Raw genomic sequence first — 18,247 nt, 5'->3', positions numbered from 1 at the left:
CAGACCTTATCTACCTTTTATAAGCATTCAAGTCTACTTCTAAAAATTAAATGTCACACACTATTGAAAAACACATTGCTTCATTAAAAATAGGGACAATTTGAACTCAGCACTGAATTCAATTGGCTCTATTAATCTGCGTTTCCTTCATGTTTGAACTATATGCCACCTCCTTTCCCCTACCAGCAAACATAGGTTCTATCAAATAAGGAAGTGGTCTTTCTTGTTCTGTGGTCCTGGGGCCATTTTGGATAAAGCACAGAATCTCTAAGACTCTACAAAAAAAAGGTTGCAAGTTTGCTGCCGGTTTGCAGAAACCATGGTTATATACAGGAGCTGTTTTGTGATATATATCCATTCTGAATCTTCAAACTTACATTGCAGTAAAATGCCTCCAGTTTCTTTGTTTCCAAGGCTGTAAATATATGGATCACGAGAACTATCAGAATTTGGAGAAGAGAAGCGGTTAAAAACAAAATTAGGAACTGCAGGCTCTCTTTGAATCAGTACCTCTTCATAAATTGGATAGTATGATTTTAATAAACCTCTTGCATGAGCCTGATTGTTTTGGTTTATTTATCTCTAAATTTACAGTCACTTATTGGTAGTCCTTCTGCAAAAGCACATAGGTCATTTGCAAAATATGTTCTTTTAAATTTTAGGATCTCAGCGCATCAGTGATAGTGAAGTCTCTGACTATGACTGTGATGATGGAATTGGGGTCGTTTCTTCAGGTATGAAAGTTAAACAAATGCATTCCTCTCCTCCTTATCCCAATTTATCCCACACATTTACAATTTCGGAATTGACCATTCTTCAATCAAAAATGCTTAATTGGTTTCACTGATTTCTGTAGATCTCAGAGCAGTTATGAGGTAAGGACTTCATAACTTAATATTCCAAATATAAGTATTTTCAGAGTATAAGCCCTTCAAAGCCAAGCAGAAGTTTGCTCATGTAGAATTTCTTGCTTGGTATAAAGCAATAATGATTGATTTTGTGTGTGTGTGTGTGTACTTGGTGCGTGGGTTGGAAGAGATGTGCGTATCTATGGGTACTGCTGCCAGAGCCAACATTTATTGCCCATCCCTATTACCCTTTAAACTGTTTGGCGCTGTAGGCCATTTAAGAGGGGGTTTAGAGTCAACCACATTTTTGTGTATCTGGAGATATATGTAGGCCAGATCAGGAAAGGTTGGCAGATTTCTTTGCTGAATTCCCTGCAGAAGCAGATGGGTTTTTATGACAATCAACTATGATTTCATGATCATCATTAGGTTCGCTTTTGATTGCAGATTATTTTTTAATTGAATTCCAATTTCACATCTGCCATGGATTTAAACCCATGTCCCTTGAATATTAGTCTGGGGTTCTGCAATACTTATGCCCATACATCACCACTGTTAACTGTCTGTCTGTTTTAATTATTTTGGTAGGAATAATATGCAGGAATATGGGGGAAAAGAGATCGGCACTCAGGTAATAGAACGGGTGCAGGCACAATTAGTGGAATGGCCTCCTCCGCCATCTGTGATTCTGTGTTCAAAGAAAGTCTGAGATAGAAGTTTGATTTTGATGACCTTACAAAATGGGCATTGCAAAACAACACTGTGACTGCAGTGGAAAAATCATCTGGTAGAAGTTTCCAATTGACCATTGCTCCAAACAAAATTGTACACTTCTCTTGTTTACTATTCTTTAAGAGTATATGTATAACAATCCAAAATGATTTTTTCCTTACATTTCTCACTGCAGATTATAGACACAATGGGAGAGATATTCAGAGTTCAACATTATCTGTTCCAGAGCAAGTAATGTCATCAAACCATTGTTCACAATCAGGCTCACCACTTCGTGGGGACAGTATGGGCAGGGCGCGTTCCCGATCCCCCAGTGTTCCTCCTCAGCAAAGGTAGGGTTATAAATGGATCTAGAATACTGGAGGGAATGAAACATCTACTGGTGTATTGGTAAAAATATGAAAGGGTAAAGTTAAGATAATAACATTGTCTACAAGTGCATTCTGAATTCAGCAGCTTATTTAAGAAAACTCAACAAAATGTACAACTTGCTTACGTCTATGGTAAAAATGCAAAAAAGAAAAGAGGCACTGCTGTGGTCTCAAGAAGCTGCTGGCCAATTTCAGTAGCGACTGGCCAAGGACAATTTCAGTAGCAACTGGCATTATGTTTAAATCACACTTTCATGTTTGTATCAGTAGCATATCTCCATAGATTGATCCAAAAATTAGCAATGAGTATCATCAGCAAACTTCAGTACATGGCTCCTCTCCCATATGGGCTGTACTTGGAATGTCTCTTCTCCCCCCACCCCCATCCTTTTGCCCGCATGCCCTGAAAGTGGGATAACTGATGATAAAATTGAATGGCGTGTCAATTGCTCTGCCTGCCACCTCCCCACTCCCATTCAAGTTTTCCCAGTAACAGACAAGGGGTTGGAAACTCGCTCACTCATGGCCAACTGAAAGCCAATTAATGCTCCTTTCTGTGATTTGACCTATGGCAGGGAGGAATGTTCAGCATCAAGTATCAAAACTCTTGCCTGACAAACATATAGCTGGGAAAAGAAGCATGAGAACCAAAAAAAAGTGCCCCATGTTCATCAAAATCTCACCCCACCCAAAAATAGTAATTTTCCCCCGACTATTTACTAGCCCGTGTTCTGATAATCCTGGCCCCACTGACATTTCAGATGAAGTCTGGACTGCACAGGCTCCTCTTCATTAAGGAGTGCATACAACAACAGGGATGGTCATTGCTTTCTGATGGGGGCAGAAGGCTAGCCTCAAACCAGTTATCAGCCGAGTGGCCATTATATGTCTCCAAGACAATCCCAACCAAAACAGAGTTGACCATCTCTGACTTTTATGTCAAAGCTGTTTTAACAGATTTGAAACTGGATAAACCCCCAAGACCAGATGAGATCTATTCTCGGCTGCTGTGGGAGACAACAGAGACGATTGCAGAAGCTATGACAATTTTCAAACCATCTGCGCACATAGGAGATGTGGCAGCGGAGAGCTAATGTTTCATTCAAAAAATCATTCAACAAAAGTGGTAGGGATAAACCAGGAAGCTACAGGCCAGTGAATCTAACAATTATGGAAGGGAATCTATTGAAAAAAAAAATTCTGAGGCACAGAATTAATCTTCACTTGAAGAGGCAAGAGTTAATCAAGTCGTCAGCACGGTTTGTTAGGAGATCATGTCCGATAACTTTTAAGTTGAATTTTTCAAAGATGAGAGCAGTTTGTGAGCGCAGTTGATGTAATCTACATGGACCTCAGTATGGCTTTGTTAAGGTCTCACATAGTAAGCCAGTCAAAAACCTAAGAACCCTTGGAATCCATGGCAATTTGGCAAATTTGATCCAAAATTGGTTTGGTAACAGGAAGGAGAGGTTCCTGGTTAAAGGTCATTTTAACAACTAAAAGCTTGTGTCTGCTGGTGTACCACAGAGTGCAGTGCTGGCTCTGTTGCTGTTATTGTGTACATTAAACCACCCACATTCATATCTAGATCATTAGTAATTAATTTCACATATGAGAAAAGAATAAATTGTGATAATAGTGAGACGGCTGGACTTTAGTAGCAACCTTCAAACTTGCCATTAGCTGCCTGAAAGTGGTTGAGAGGCAGGAAGAATTTTAAAATCTAATTTAAATAGTTTTGTCTCCTTTACATTCACCATTAAAATGTTATCATGTAATTAACCAGTTCAGACGTGATGGTAAACCTTCATAGCAGATACGACTTGAACTTTGCTGAGAGATAGGGACAGTACATTTTTCATGTAGAAAAGCATTCAGATGAATTCAAAAAGTTCATGGAATAGACAGAACAGTAAATTATGTGTTACTCTGTTGAAATTTAGTCTACCAGATAATACCCATTGTTTTCTTCTGATTGGTATTATATATTACATGTCACCATCTGTTGGGATAACAGTTCTGTTTATTGCCTTGCCATATTTTGGTTCTTGGTTTAATGCAATTGCCTAATTTCTCAGAGAGTCACAAGTCTGAAGAATTCCCTACACTAGCAAGTGGTGGTGGATTCTTGAGTGTTTGTACGGCAAAATTGGATTTGTTCTTGACTAACAGGGGAGTCAAAGATTATAGAAGGTGAGCAGGAAAGTGGAGTTGAGGCCTCATCAGATCAGCCAAGATCATATATAATGGTATAGAAGGCTCCACTGGAAGGATATCCTATTCCTGCTCTAATTTATATGCTTGTACGTTCTTATGTTCATAATCATTTTACAAGTACTTGATTCTATTTGCACATCTGTTTTGAAGTTGTTAGTTCCTTGTGGGAGTTTTATGGGTTATTTAACAGTTTTCAATTGTTATAAAAGGGATTGTGAGTTCTCGTCATAAAATGGAAAGTGGAGACAGGCTGTGCAGAGTTTAACTTAGTCAGAAGGTTTAACTGTGTATGGATGAGTCATTTTGAAATATGCAAATTAGCTTTTTGGGGAATCAAGGTAGACCTTTTAACTTGCCTGCTCTGGTGCTGGCTGGACTCAATTTCTGATATTGCTAGAGAAGCTCAGCAGGTCTGGTAACATCTGAGAAGAGAAAACAGGGCTCATATTTTCATTCCAGTACCTTCTTCAGAACTGGACTGTTACTCACTGGATTAAAAATGTTAACTCTGCTTTCTCTCCAGAGCTGCTAAGTTTCGCCAGCAATTTCTATCTTTGTTTCAGATCTTCAGACTCACTTTCTACCTTGGGTCAGCTATCTCTGGCAGCAAGTTGATCTCCAGATCACTTTACATTTGGACCCTCAGGAAAGTTCACATCCTAGCAGCTTCAAAGTGTAAAGGACATCTGGAAACATTTCCCCCATCTACCGATGCCCACTTATGTCATGAAAATGCAGCCCTTATTGTTATTCAACTGTCTTCTTATCATATTCTCAAAAATCATTGGTGCTGCCAAGGAAAGCACCTTGATCCTCTGGTAGGACATCCTGTTCCAGAATGGACAGAACTCTTTCCTCCAATCAACTGATATCCAATGTTGCAGAATCACGGTCTGGCAGGATCTTGAGGTGTATAGTTAAAACCAGCAAAATGTAACTAAAATATTAATGTCTGTAAGCTATATTTGCTGAAACACAGCTGAAGACAACATATGCAATATTAAGCAATTAAAATAGATGGAGGCTGGTACAATTGCAACATTTAAGAGGCATTTGGATGGGTATATGAATACGAAGGGTTTGGAGGGATATGGGCCGGGTGCTGGCAGGTGGGACTAGATTGGGTTGGGATATCTGGTCGGCATGAACGAGTTGGACCGAAGGGTCTGTTTCTATGCTGTACATCTCTATGACTCTATATGAAATCAGTGACAAGTGAAATTGGTCTTCCATGGGTTGACAGAACAGACGAGTGAATCAGAAGCCTATTTTACATATTACCATAAATTTGTAATGCAAAATCTGTTTGTCAAAGTAGAATGTCTTCGATTCAGATTATTGAGTTTTGGAAAAGGAAGTATCCCAAATTCTTAGAAAGCCACTATATTAATTGATTTATATTTTGCAGAAGCTCAGAGCTGGGTCTTAGAAGCAGTCGCTGTTCTCAACAGTACAACACCATCAGCCGAATGGATAGACACAGGATGCTAGATGACCACTATTCTCCAGAAAGGGAAAGGTAATTAGAAATTATTGGCTTGATTGTTATTTTTCAAGGAAGTTTGAGATATGTTTAAATATGTAACCAGTTCAACGTAGTTTGGACTGTTATATGCGAGTGTGAGTAACTTATGCATAATGCTTCAGAAGTTTGAGTTTTAAGTGGCCTCAGAAGCTTTTTTTTAGATAAGTGAGTGTGAGTGACTTACGATTAGTGCTTCAGAGATTTGAGTATTAAATGTCCTTTCATGTTGATCTGTTTGGTCCTATGCTATGCCTCCAAGTTTAATCTTGTTTAAGTTTTATTAACAAGAATTTAAAAAGTTACAATTAGGAAACATGCAGTTCCATAGGTATTTTCATAGTTAACAACATGACTATTTTGTTGTTGATCCTTGATTTTAATGGAGTCACAGCCCTCAGTGTGTTAATTAGCAGCACTTTTTAAAAAGCATGAATGTGGCAGTTAGAAAATAGTCTGTTAAATCCACCATATTAGTCAAGTTTAAATTTGCTTTGCTATTCAACATTTATTTTAATTTGTTGAGCAATTAGTGTGTTTGTCCTCCACCCAAGTGAATGTTCACTCTGTAACTAAATAATGGTGGAAAATGACTTTCTTATCTTTATTGTTTTGATTTGTAGGGAACTATAATACTGTTGATTGTACCAAGGATGCTGTGAATTATTTTTAGTAGTTACTTCCAGCATAGCGAATATGTTGGTGCGATATTCAATTAAATGCAAGTCAGCAGAATAAAGGATAATTATTGTTGTTTAAGTTAAAAGAAGTTTTAGAAAGAAGTATAGATTTCCAATAGCTGGTGTAATCACAGCATTCAGTGGAATTTTGTCAATATATTCTCTGACTGGAAGCATTGATGTTGATTTGTGTAAGGGTAGGGGAAGAAATTTGAATGCTACCTTTTTTTGTAGATATATAGACAATAGGTGCAGGAGTAGGCCATTCTGCCCTTCGAGTCTGCACCACCATTCAATATGATCATGGTTGATCATCCTTAATCAGTATCCTGTTCCTGCCTTATCTCCATAACCCTTGATTCCACTATCCTTGAGAGCTCTATCCAACTCTTTCTTAAATGAATCCAGAGACTGGGCCTCCACTGCCCTCTGGGGCAGAGCATTCCACACAGCCACCACTCTCTGGGTGAAGAAGTTTCTCCTCATCTCTGTCCTAAATGGTCTACCCCGTATTTTTAAGCTGTGTCCTCTGGTTCGGCACTCATCCATCAGCGGAAACGTGTTTGCTGCCTCCAGAGTGTCCAATCCTTTAATAATCTTATATGTCTCAATCAGATCCCCTCTCAGTCTTCTAAACTCCAGGGTATACAAGCCCAGTCGCTTCACTCTCTTCAACTGTGGCGTAATCACTTCACTCAACCTCCTTGTCAAAGACTCCTGAGCTAAAGCCTCACTCTTCAATCCACAGGAATTTCCTTGGACCCTCTTTTTGGGGCAAGTCTGTGGACTTTTAATTTAGGTTAGAAGAGGAGGGTGGGAGGGAGGCCCTACTTTGTAGGACCTGGGGTCTAGAATACACCCACTCAAATAACAATCACTTACCTTCCCGACCGGCTTTGCGCTCTGACTTCACTTCCGCTCTCGGCTGCAAAAAGATATATTTTCTTAGTGGCTCAGAACTTCCCCTTTATATCCCTGTTTACACCCTCGCCACCATGCCATAATCATTTTGCATATTCTAGACATTTCCTGTTGAGGACCCAACTCTTGGCGTATAAAGCACTTGGGCATCCTTCATTGCAAGACTTCTTTTTTCCTGTTTAATAACTCCTAGAGTGTGGTGCATGGTGTAATGCACCATACCTCTGATTGACTAAATGATTTATGTGATATTGCTTTGTGAGTGTAACTTGATAAAAGTTCAAGTCTATGAGCAAACATAAATTTCACCAAGTGCTTCCACATAGGGAGATGGAAAATTGGTGTGCCAGTCATCCACAGCACATATTATGCATTGTTCTATGCCCAAGTTAGTGAGCTGCTTTGCTTTAACCCATTTTTTTGGCGATGTATTTTCTATTCATAGGGTAGACGGATAACACACCCTTTTTAAGGATAAATCAATAACATGTCTATGGCATTGCAGGAACTAGTCCAGAATCGGGCTCTAATTTTCAGGTCTGTCCTTGCAATGGATTAATGAATCAAGCATACCAAGGCTCACTTTTACTGGCTCAGACATTTTCATATCTGATACTGTGTTTTAAAGCATGATAAAAGTCAAGCTTCATGTGAGTTTACTGTAGTGTTAGTCACTTAATTTGTGACTAAAACAAATAGTGTTACTATAAGTAACTGTTTTTTTCAAACTGATGTATTGCCTTCACTAAAAAGATTATTTTGCAGCATTTAAGCTCCTCTTGGCTTTTAATTAGAAGCTATAACCTTCTCGGACACCCTGTTCATCAAATTTCTCTCCATTTTCTTCTCTTTCCTGCCCACTGATGCTGCTGACTTCTATTCCCATTCTTCAAATGCCATACATTTGTCTTTTCCATTACCTCCCACATCGCTGCAGTCAGTATCTTACACTACCTCGGTCCAGACACAGTCATGCCATCGATCATCATCACAAGGATTTCAGGTATACTGTATGGGTGTGCCAGTGTGTTTTTATTATGTGTTTTATGTATGAATAAATATTATGAGCAGGAATGAGCATCTGGACATTTAGACTAAACATTGTTTTTTCTTAGTGGTAGGGCCTCATTTTAGTGCAAGGGGTTACTTCTGAATTATTACAATCGGGCTCCAACAATTCATTTTTTAAAAACTTTTCTCACCAAATCAGTTAGATTGCTGGAATATCACCAAAATGTTTGTACTTATAAATATGCTGCATTTAACATGGGACCCAGAACACTTGGATAAATTTTCAATAGCAGTTCTTAGCCTTGTTCAACCGCAGTAAGAGTTTGGCATAAAACAATAAGCAACATATTAATTATGAATGTCATAATGGCGAAAAACCACCCGAATTATTGAGCCTAGTCACCATCAATTGTGGGAAAGGTCATGATGGAATTCCATGCCTGCAAAGTATCATTTATATCATTATATCATTTTTACAGCTGGGAGCAGTACTTAAAACGTATTTGTTGGAAAATCAAGTATTTTTGGCCCATTGTGATACCATTTAAAGCATTGCAAACTACTCAGTCAGGTTGCTCATCCCTAATTATGCTTTAATTTGAACTTCTAGTTTTTTTTTTCTTTTCTCTGAAGCTTGAAAATATGAGTAAGATGTACCTCTGTCAAAATGATGTAATTAAGGTGTCAAAATAATGTAATTGAGGTATCAAACGCGAATTAACAATTGTAAAAGATTATTTTTCTTTCCAGAAAACATTGCAGTAACATGGCAGATCAAAGCAAAAATCCATGAAAAGTAAAAATCTATAATTAGTAGAGAATATGACCATAACTTTGTCACAGATCAGTAAATTTCTGAGAAGACAAAGGTCTTCTATATGCATCATAGAAGACTATGATGCATTTAGTATTAATCTATGTTCTGTTTTTAGAGACTGATAGCCTACTTCAATTATTTGGTTCATGAAATTAGAATGAAAATTATAGGAATTTTGGACCATTGGGATGTTTATTTAGAGCAAGTTATTGTCCCTATAATGGCAACAAGAGAACTGAAGTAGATAAACTATTTGGTGAAATAAAAGCATACTACTATGCATGCTGGAAATCTGAAACAAAGACAGAATACTTTTAAATACTGAGGAACTCAGCAGATCTGGCAGCATCAGTAAAGAGATAAATAGAGTTAGAGTTTCAAGCTAGTATCACATTCCTTCAGGATTATTTGATATGCTCTGGTAGAGTCTAGTTTTTGAACTTTACACAACCATGTTTCATTACTATTCAACTTATAGGCATCCTCACATAAAAATTATTACAATTGTATTAATGTGCTGTTGCTTTTCTCCCCCATTTCTTGTTGATTTTGTTTCATACCATTTTAACAATGGGTGCTGGTGACATGAATGAGTGAAATGGATGAGAGGATTTGCTGAGTCTAACAGAGTGAGAAACCTGAATCAACATTCATTGATAGATCAGTTGGCAACATTTGAATCAGCAATCCTTCCACTTCATTAACTTCTTTTTACTAGTTCCTTTGATAAAGGATCAGAAGATTTTCCTTTATCACTCACAGCTGTGATGTTGTGTGCTGTGTCACAAGGATTCTTCAGTGTGCCTTTTCTCTCACGAAATAAATAAGATGATGTGAATGAAATTCAGAGTTATCAGTTTATGCAGTATATATGAGTTTAGGGAGGCACAGTGGCTCAGTGGTAAGCACTGCTGCCTCACAGCGCCAGGGACCCGGGTTCAATTCCAGCCTCGGGCAACTGTCTGTGTGGTGATAGCTCATTCTCCCCATGTCTGCGTGGGTTTCCTCTGGGTGCTCCTGTTTCCTCCCACTGTCCAAAGATATGCAGGTTAGGTGAGTTGGCCATGTTAAATTGCCTATAGTGTTCAGGAATGTGTTAGGTGCATTGGTCAGGGTAAGTATAGGATAATAGAGTGGGGAGTGGGTCTGGGTGGGTTGCTCTTCGGTGGATCGGTGTGGACTTATTGGACCAAAGGGCCTGTTTCCACACTGTAGGGATTTTATGATTATGATTACATGGTGAGTGATGTTTTGATCAGGGCACCCATTATCATGCGAAATAATTTTGATACACCTACCTCAGCATGAAGCTGGTATAGTAAAGAAATGGATAGGGCCCTATTCACAAAGTTGCCAATGAGATTGTTCATGGAAGCTCATGGAAGTAAAAGGGCCATGGAGACTGCCAATGTCTGCTGTATACCCATGAATCCTGATCAGTCAGTCTACATACTTGCCCTGAGAACTAAGACTGACAGGAAAAGTTGTGACTTAGTCTTATTTTAGTAGTAATCCAGTGCCCTTGGCTAATGTTCATGGGACATGGGCCTGAATCTTTTCATGGCAGATGATGAAATTAGAATTCATTGTCAGTTATTCTAAAAATTATTTCTGATTTATTCATGTCCTTAAGGAGAAGAAATTTGGCCTATGCATCTGACTTCAGACCCACAACAATGTGTTGACTCTTAATTACTCTCTGAAATGGTTAGAATGTCAATCAGTTCAAGGGCAACGAGGGATGGGCAATGAATCCTAATCCATGCAAGGATAAATGTAATAGATCCTGCAGCATCTCTGTGCCAATGATGGTCTGACCACTTAGCAGTCTTTTATTTTACTGTATGAATTGGTGTCCTTTTTTCAAGTTTGTTTCTTGTCTCCTCATCCTGTTGAGTACAAGATGACAAGTTTTGACTGCATGTCTCCTTTTAGGAAAGTTTAAGGTCTCTACTGTGAAGCAATTAGTTTTTGATGTGTAGTTGATTTCCCAGGTAAACATCTTAGCAATATGTGCATAGTGATAGTCACTGCATTTAGTGATTGAATGACCCATTTTTGATGGTCCTGGTTCATAGAGGAATGTTAGCTTAGGCACTTGGAGAACTCCTTATGTTTTTATTAACAATACCATGGGGACTGTCTTACACCAGAATCAGATTATGCTGCCTCAAATTAGCATTATCTGAAAGATGACACTTCTGACAATGCACTGTTCACTCATTACTGCACTGGAATACCAGGTTGATTATTTGTTTAATTCCTTGAGCTCACATCCTTCAAATCTAAGGTAAGATTTTATTTAACGCAGTTGGAGATAAAACAACTGTCATCAACTATAAAACCATCTAAAAGCTATCTTTTTGACTAGCTTACTCTTCTGAACATGATTCAAGTTTAGATTTGTTAAAAGTTTAATTTGTGATGGAGTCACTTAGAGTCATAGAGATGTACAGCATGGAAACAGATCCTTCGGTCCAACCCGTCCATGCTGACCAGATATCCCAACCCAATCTAGTCCCACCTACCAGCACCCAGCCCATATCCGTCCAAACCCTTCCTGTTCATATACTCATCCAATTGCCTCTTAAATGTTGCAATTGTGCCAGCCTCCACCACATCCTCTGGCAGCTCATTCCATAAACGTACCACCCTCTGCGTGAAAAAGTTGCACCTTAGGTCTCTTTTATATCTTTCCCCTCTCACCCTAAACCTATGCCCTCTAGTTCTGGACTCCCCGACCCAGGGAAAAGACTTTATCTATTTATCCTATCCATGCCCTTCATAATTTTGTAAACCTCTATAAGGTCACCCCTCAGCCTCCGACGCTCCAGGGAAATCAGTCCCAGCCTGTTCAGCCTCTCTCTGTAGCTCAAATCCTCCAACCCTGGCAACATCCTTGTAAATCTTCTGTGAACCCTTTCAAGTTTCATAACATCTTTCCGATAGGAAGGAGACCAGAATTGCACGGAATTGTCAAGAGTGCAGATATAATCAACCGTTATTTTGAATTGTTTTAATGATGAACTACTGTTTTAAATTTATTGCATAATGTTGGCTTGGCTAATTGTCTGCATTTGGTGTTATGTGCCATACTGTCTTGATTCACCTGGTACTGATCATTATGGTGTCTTATTTATTTAACAATCTTCTAATGCTCTGCTGGGGAATCAAAGTAAGAAGAAAATATATACAGTTGCTTGTCTTTTGTGTACAGCTAAATTTAAGGTTCAACCAAAATCTAATTTTTATAGAGTTTCAGAGCAGCTATAGGAAACGATTCAACATTTCCGAATGTTACTGTATTCTTTTTCCAGTGTTGTGCTGTACTATTTCACCATTGTAATCCAGTAGTTTCTGCTGCATTGCAGTTAAGATTCTAAGAATCCTTCAATGTGAACCCATTTGGTTTGCTTTGTTGAAGCAAAAGTATTCAGTGGCTGTTATGCTTTGTTTATATTTAGCTGGTTTTTATTTTGCTGAAATGTTTTGTTGACTAGTACAGTTATTGTTTCCATGCAGTGTTCCTTATATTTGAAAATGTTGATAGAGCCATCATTATCTTATCACTTCTATAACTTATTCCTGCTATCCCTTGGGGTTGTTTGGCCTCATTAAGAATTTTTTTACTAGTACAGATTTGTCATTTTAATAAAGTCTCCTGCAGGAATGCTTCTCCCTCTTTGAAAGTGTGTGCTCTTTATTTCCTTCTCCCAGCTAGATGGAAATAGAATCCAAGTCTTGAGGCTAATTTGAGAAATTCACCAATTCATTGTTTCATACAGTACAGAAAAGACCCTTTGGCCCATCGAGTATGCACCAAAGTAACTACAACTAAAGGTGCGCTAATCCCAATTTTGTGCACTTGTCCCATGTTATGATATCTGAAATGCTCATCTTAATATTTTTTAGAGCTTGTATGGTTTCCAGTCTCCACTACCTTCCCAAGCAGAGCATTTCAGATTCCGACCACGTGCTGAGTGAAAAAGTTTTTTCCAAATCCCCTCTGAATCTTCTGCCCTTACAATAAAACAATACCCTCTCATGACTGACCTCTCAACTAATGGGAACATCTGCCTTCTATCAGCCTGCCTGTACCCCTCATATCCTTTCTACACTTAAGTCATGTTCACCGGTCAGTCTTCTCTGCTCTAAAGTAAACAATCTAAACCTATCTAGTCTCTCCTAATAGCTCAGTTTCTCCATCCCAGGCAACATTCTGGTGAACCTTCTCTGTACCTACTCCAGTGCTATTGTATCCTCCCTGTAGTAAGATGACCAGAACTGCACACAGTACTCCAGCTGTGGAGTAACCAAAGCTCTATATGACTCTCCTTGTTCTTAGACTCCTGTACCATGACTGATGAAAATGATTGTCCCATACGCCGCTTTAACTATCCTATTCATATGCTCTGCCAACTTCAGGGATCTATGAATAATTACCCTAAGATCTGTCTGCTTATACAATTAATGATAGGGCCCTGGGTAGTGTTGTAGAACCCTGGGTAGAGTTCAGGTACACATTTTTTGAAATTTGCGTCATAGGTAGACAGGGTAGTTACGAAAATGTTTATCACACTTGCCTTCATTACCCAGACCTTTAAATATATGTGCTGAAAAATGTGTTGCTGGAAAAGCGCAGCAGGTCAGGCAGCATCCAAGGAGTAGGAGAATCGACGTTTCGGGCATATATGTGTTGGGATGTCAAGTTGAGATTGTACAGGACATTGCTGAGGTCTCTTCTGGAGTACTGTATGCAGTTCTGAACACTTATGATAGGAAGGCTATTATTAAATTGGAGAGGGTTCAGAAAAGTTTACCAGGATGTTGCAAGAAATTGAGGTTTTGAGTTATAAAAATAGGCTGGATAGACTGGGGCTTTTTTCACTGGAAAATTGGATATTGAGGGATGATCTGATTGAGGCTTGTAAAATCATATGAAGCATAGATTAGGCAATTGACAAAGGTATTTTCCCTAGGTTGGGGGAGTTCAAAATTGAGAGGAAAAAATTTAAAAAGGACATGAGGGGCAGAATTAATCGCAGGGAATGCTTCGTGTGTGCAAGGAACTACCAGAGAAAGTGGTGGATGCAGGTACGGTTACAATATTCAAGAGACATTTGGATAACTTCATGAAAAGGAAAGGTTTGGAGGGATATGGGCCAAGTGCAGGCAATTGACACTAGTTTAGTATGGGAACATGATTGGCATGGACTGGTTGGATCAAAGGGTCTGTTTCCATGCTCTATGACTCTAAACTATCCAGTGTCCTGCCATTCATAAAATACTCACTCTTGTTTCTTCTTCCAAAGTGCAGCAGCTCACACTTATCAGGGCTAAATACCGTCTGCCCATCTGATCAACCCATCCATATCTTCCTGTAATCTGCAACCATCTTCTTCGCTATTAAGCACTCTACTAATCTTGGTGTCGTCTGCAAATTTGCCAAATATTCCCCCCACATTTTCACCTGTATCATTTAGCCATATAGCAATCAAAATAGCAATTATGTATATAGTCCTAGCACTGATCCTTGTGGCTTCCAGTCACTTGAGCAGCCTTCAACCACAGCCTTTGTGTTCTACTACAAAGCCAGTTTCTGATCCATCTCACCAAGTCTCCCTTAATTCCATGAGCTTTAACCTCACTTTCCCATGTGGGACCTTGTCAAAATCTTTGCTAAATGATAAAAGCCAAAAGCTACATCAACTGGACTTCCCTCATCCACACACTTGATCATATTTTCAAATAAAAACTGACAAATTTGTTAGGCATGATCTCCCTCTGACAAAGCCATGCTGCCTTTCCCTAATTAACACATGCCTTTCCAAGTGGTATTAATTCACTCTTTCAGAAGAAATATTTCCTTTTATTTTGTAAAATATACTCTCTCTCGAAATTTCTCAGGAACAAACTGCTTATTATTCCTTACTAAGTTTACAATAGAAGTGTCAGTGTTTGAATGTGATAGTGGTTAGCTTTGTGATATAGCTGAATTTAAAAAAAACAGAAATTCAATGTATCAAGAAGAAATCAAATAAGTTGTGATACCACTGGAAGGAATATGAATTTATACAACATAAATTCAAATTGAGAGATGCAAAACTCATGAATGAAATACATACATTGATATAATCTGAATTTAATCATTTAAGTTGCTGTGCAGTTTTCCACTGATCATTTTGATTATTTCTTGGTATACTTAATGATCATTAATCCTTTAATGAATGTCATTCTATGGAAAGAAAATGAGCACACTGCATGCTGCCAGTACACAAAGAAGGAAATCATGTGTATTACACCAAACAGATACAAGGTGAATGATGACCTAATTGGTGTTATGGACCGGGCCAGATCCCCTCAAAACATTTCAAGGAGGTAGCCCAAACCCTAACTTTAATTGTTTTAAGCAAATCTAAGCTGGATAGTCCAGGAGTGATGCAGCAAGTCAAACCACTCATTTTTAAACAAAACAGAATTTATCCACAGACCACTGACTGAAAGATGAACAAAAGGGAACAGAATTTTGAATAACTTAACCAATTCTATCGCAACTTAATGATATTGTTGCAATTTCCTGCAACATCCCCATAAACACACCCCTTGGCAAAAAGGGAAACTTAAACACAGGTTCTTGCAAGAGAGATGTCAGAGAGAGAATCAGCATGGAACTTCTCTTCACTCAGGCAGCTGTTCCTCTCCTGGTCCCCAGTTAAAAAATTAAACGAAAGCATAAAAATCTCTGATTGTTGCCTTCGGCAATATCTGGTTAGCACTGCTGTCTCACAGCGCCAGAGACCCGGGTTCAATTCCCGCCTCCGGCGACTGACTGTGTGGAGTTTGCACATTCTCCACGTGTCTGCGTGGGTTTCCTCTGGGTACTCCGGTTTCCTCCCACAGTCCAAAAATGTGCAGGTTAGGTGAATTGGCTATGCTAAATTGCTCGTAGTGTTAGGTGAAGGGGTAAATGTAGGGGAATGGGTCTGGGTGGGTTGCGCTTTGGCGGGTCGGTGTGGATTTGTTGGGCCGAAGGGCCTGTTTCCACACTGTATGTAATCTAATCTAATCTGTTAGCCATAATCAAAGTGGCCCTAACCCAGAAAAATCAGAACCTCTGCCTATTACAACCCCTTTTGAAAAAAAAACAAGGACAGCATAACTGTGTTAAAGGAGCAGCATCGTCACATTGGGAATAAACAAATAAAACCTTTTGAATTATATTTCTGTGATTCAAGGAAGATGCTGTTCTTGCTGGAAATTTGAAAGAATGCTGGAAGTAATCCGCAGGTCAGTTATAGCTGTGGAGAGAGAAGCAAGGGAGGGAATTTAAAAAGGGTATCTGGGGTTCCAGTGTCAGCCACTAAAACTGACAGCAATTTGTCCAATTCCATTTCTGGGAACCAAATTTAAATTCTACCTGAAGATATAATTACAGATTAATAGCCTTGCCTCAGATCTTATTCAGTCACTTGTAATCACCTTCATCTATCTGCTGTTTGGGTTATTTTCCTGATATCCATTAATCCCTGCATAACGTTGCCAGAGTTACAATTATGCTCCAGGTATTCATTCTGCTTATTTATTGATGGTCCACACAATCACACCCAAAACATGTTTCGTCTGTGAGTCACACTCTGGAATCCAGTATTGTTGTTGAAAGTAAAAGAAGCTTTTTCAAGGGAACAACTTCAAATGTAAATAATGACAGGTTGATTTTGTCTACTCACTGAATGTACCACTGTTAATGTTATAATAAATTCCAGTTAACCTCTAATCAGTTATCAAAACACCAAGTCTGTATTTTTCATATGAAGTTCCTCACCTATACTTGAAACTCATTTGAAAATAGTATAGATTGGAGAATTGCACAGGATGCATTGTGGTCCCAAATTGATCAAAGTATTAAAGATTTATGTGAATCTTTATTCTCATATTTCCAATTTGCACTCCTTTCGTGTATGTCATCCACATAGATTTGATATTCATTTGAAAAACAGGAAATGGTTAACATTATTCGGAAAGTAACAATGTAACGTATAGCTTATTACCAGATGTCCACGCAGCACTTCAAGAGCGTTATTTTTTCTAATATGCAGCCTGAAATAAAGTTTGTATTCATAACTATGTTTTGTAGTAAGGTGGTTGTAGTACATAATGTAAATAGTTTCTGCTTACCAGCTTTATTTATTCGAAGTTGTTTTTATCTAATATTAATTATAGTTATGTTTCTCTTTTATTTTATTTTTAGCAGCACGTACCATATAGTTTATCCTCTCTATCGGGAAGATGCAATAAGGTTACTTCGTTCCCAAAAGATGAACCGCACATACTCTGAGGGTGCTTACAATATTCTTGAGAGGTACTAAAACTGACATTAGTCTCGCTTTGTAAGAGCTATTTGTCTGTTTGCATCTGCCGATGCCAGAGAGATGTCTGTACACAACTGTGTAATGCAGTTGAACATATTTCCTGACACGTTAGGTAGTATAGTAGTTAAACGTACGGTAGTGAAGTGGTTATGTTATCAGACTAATGATTCTGAAGCTTAGACTGATAATTCACATACCACCATGGTCTTTTGCAGAGTTTAGGTTTGTTTCTTTTCAAAAACTGGAAATGAAGATAAAATGACTGAAAGTAATCGTGAATTTATTAGATTCCTACAAGTCATTTGGTTCCTTACCATTCTTTTGGGGGTGGAAACCTACTGTTCTTACTTGCTCTGTCTTCCATGTGATGGCAGTCCCACATTAATGTGATTGTTTGTCATAAACATTTCTAAAGTGGCCAAGCAAACCACTCTTTTTCAGGGCAATTATAAATGGCAATAATTCTTAGCCTTGACATTGATGCCTGTGTCCTAAAATTGAAGAAATAAAATTTGATCCCAACATAATTAGAATGTAAAGTCATTCAATATGTGTTTCTATTTAAATGAAGGAGAGATAACTGAAAATCAAACAAATAATACCAACCCAAGAAGTTAAAATAAAATGGCCTTTCTAGGATAAATAAAATCCAGTTTTATCTGCTCTCAGTACCCCAAGGTAGTTTTCTATATTTTAGTATGATGTTCTCTTAAAACAAAATTTAAGTTTAATTATTTCATTCTTGATAGTAATCAATAA

The 18,247-nt window shown here is 38.4% G+C and overlaps 1 protein-coding gene across 12 annotated transcripts in view; it reads left to right on the top strand.

Annotated features, from left to right (window-relative positions):
- The window catches only part of rims2a (regulating synaptic membrane exocytosis 2a), a 973,874-nt gene that overhangs the window by 571,312 nt on the left and 384,315 nt on the right, over positions 1-18,247 (top strand). For 5 of the 12 annotated variants that reach the window (XM_043688425.1, XM_043688426.1, XM_043688435.1 and 2 more), the window contains 3 exons: positions 663-734; positions 1,756-1,912; positions 5,577-5,687. In XM_043688425.1, the coding sequence (XP_043544360.1) occupies positions 663-734; positions 1,756-1,912; positions 5,577-5,687 (340 nt within the window). Of the gene's footprint in view, positions 1-662; positions 735-1,755; positions 1,913-5,576; positions 5,688-8,228; positions 8,295-11,158; positions 11,410-17,367; positions 17,479-18,247 lie in introns of those variants that run through there. The other 7 variants (XM_043688422.1, XM_043688423.1, XM_043688427.1 and 4 more) reach the window with 5 other exon arrangements.

The sequence above is a fragment of the Chiloscyllium plagiosum genome, chromosome 4 (genome assembly GCF_004010195.1).
Source record: "Chiloscyllium plagiosum isolate BGI_BamShark_2017 chromosome 4, ASM401019v2, whole genome shotgun sequence".
Classification (NCBI taxonomy): domain Eukaryota; kingdom Metazoa; phylum Chordata; class Chondrichthyes; order Orectolobiformes; family Hemiscylliidae; genus Chiloscyllium; species Chiloscyllium plagiosum.
Note: the sequence above shows the minus strand (reverse complement) of the source record. Positions and strands in the feature narration are given on the sequence as shown.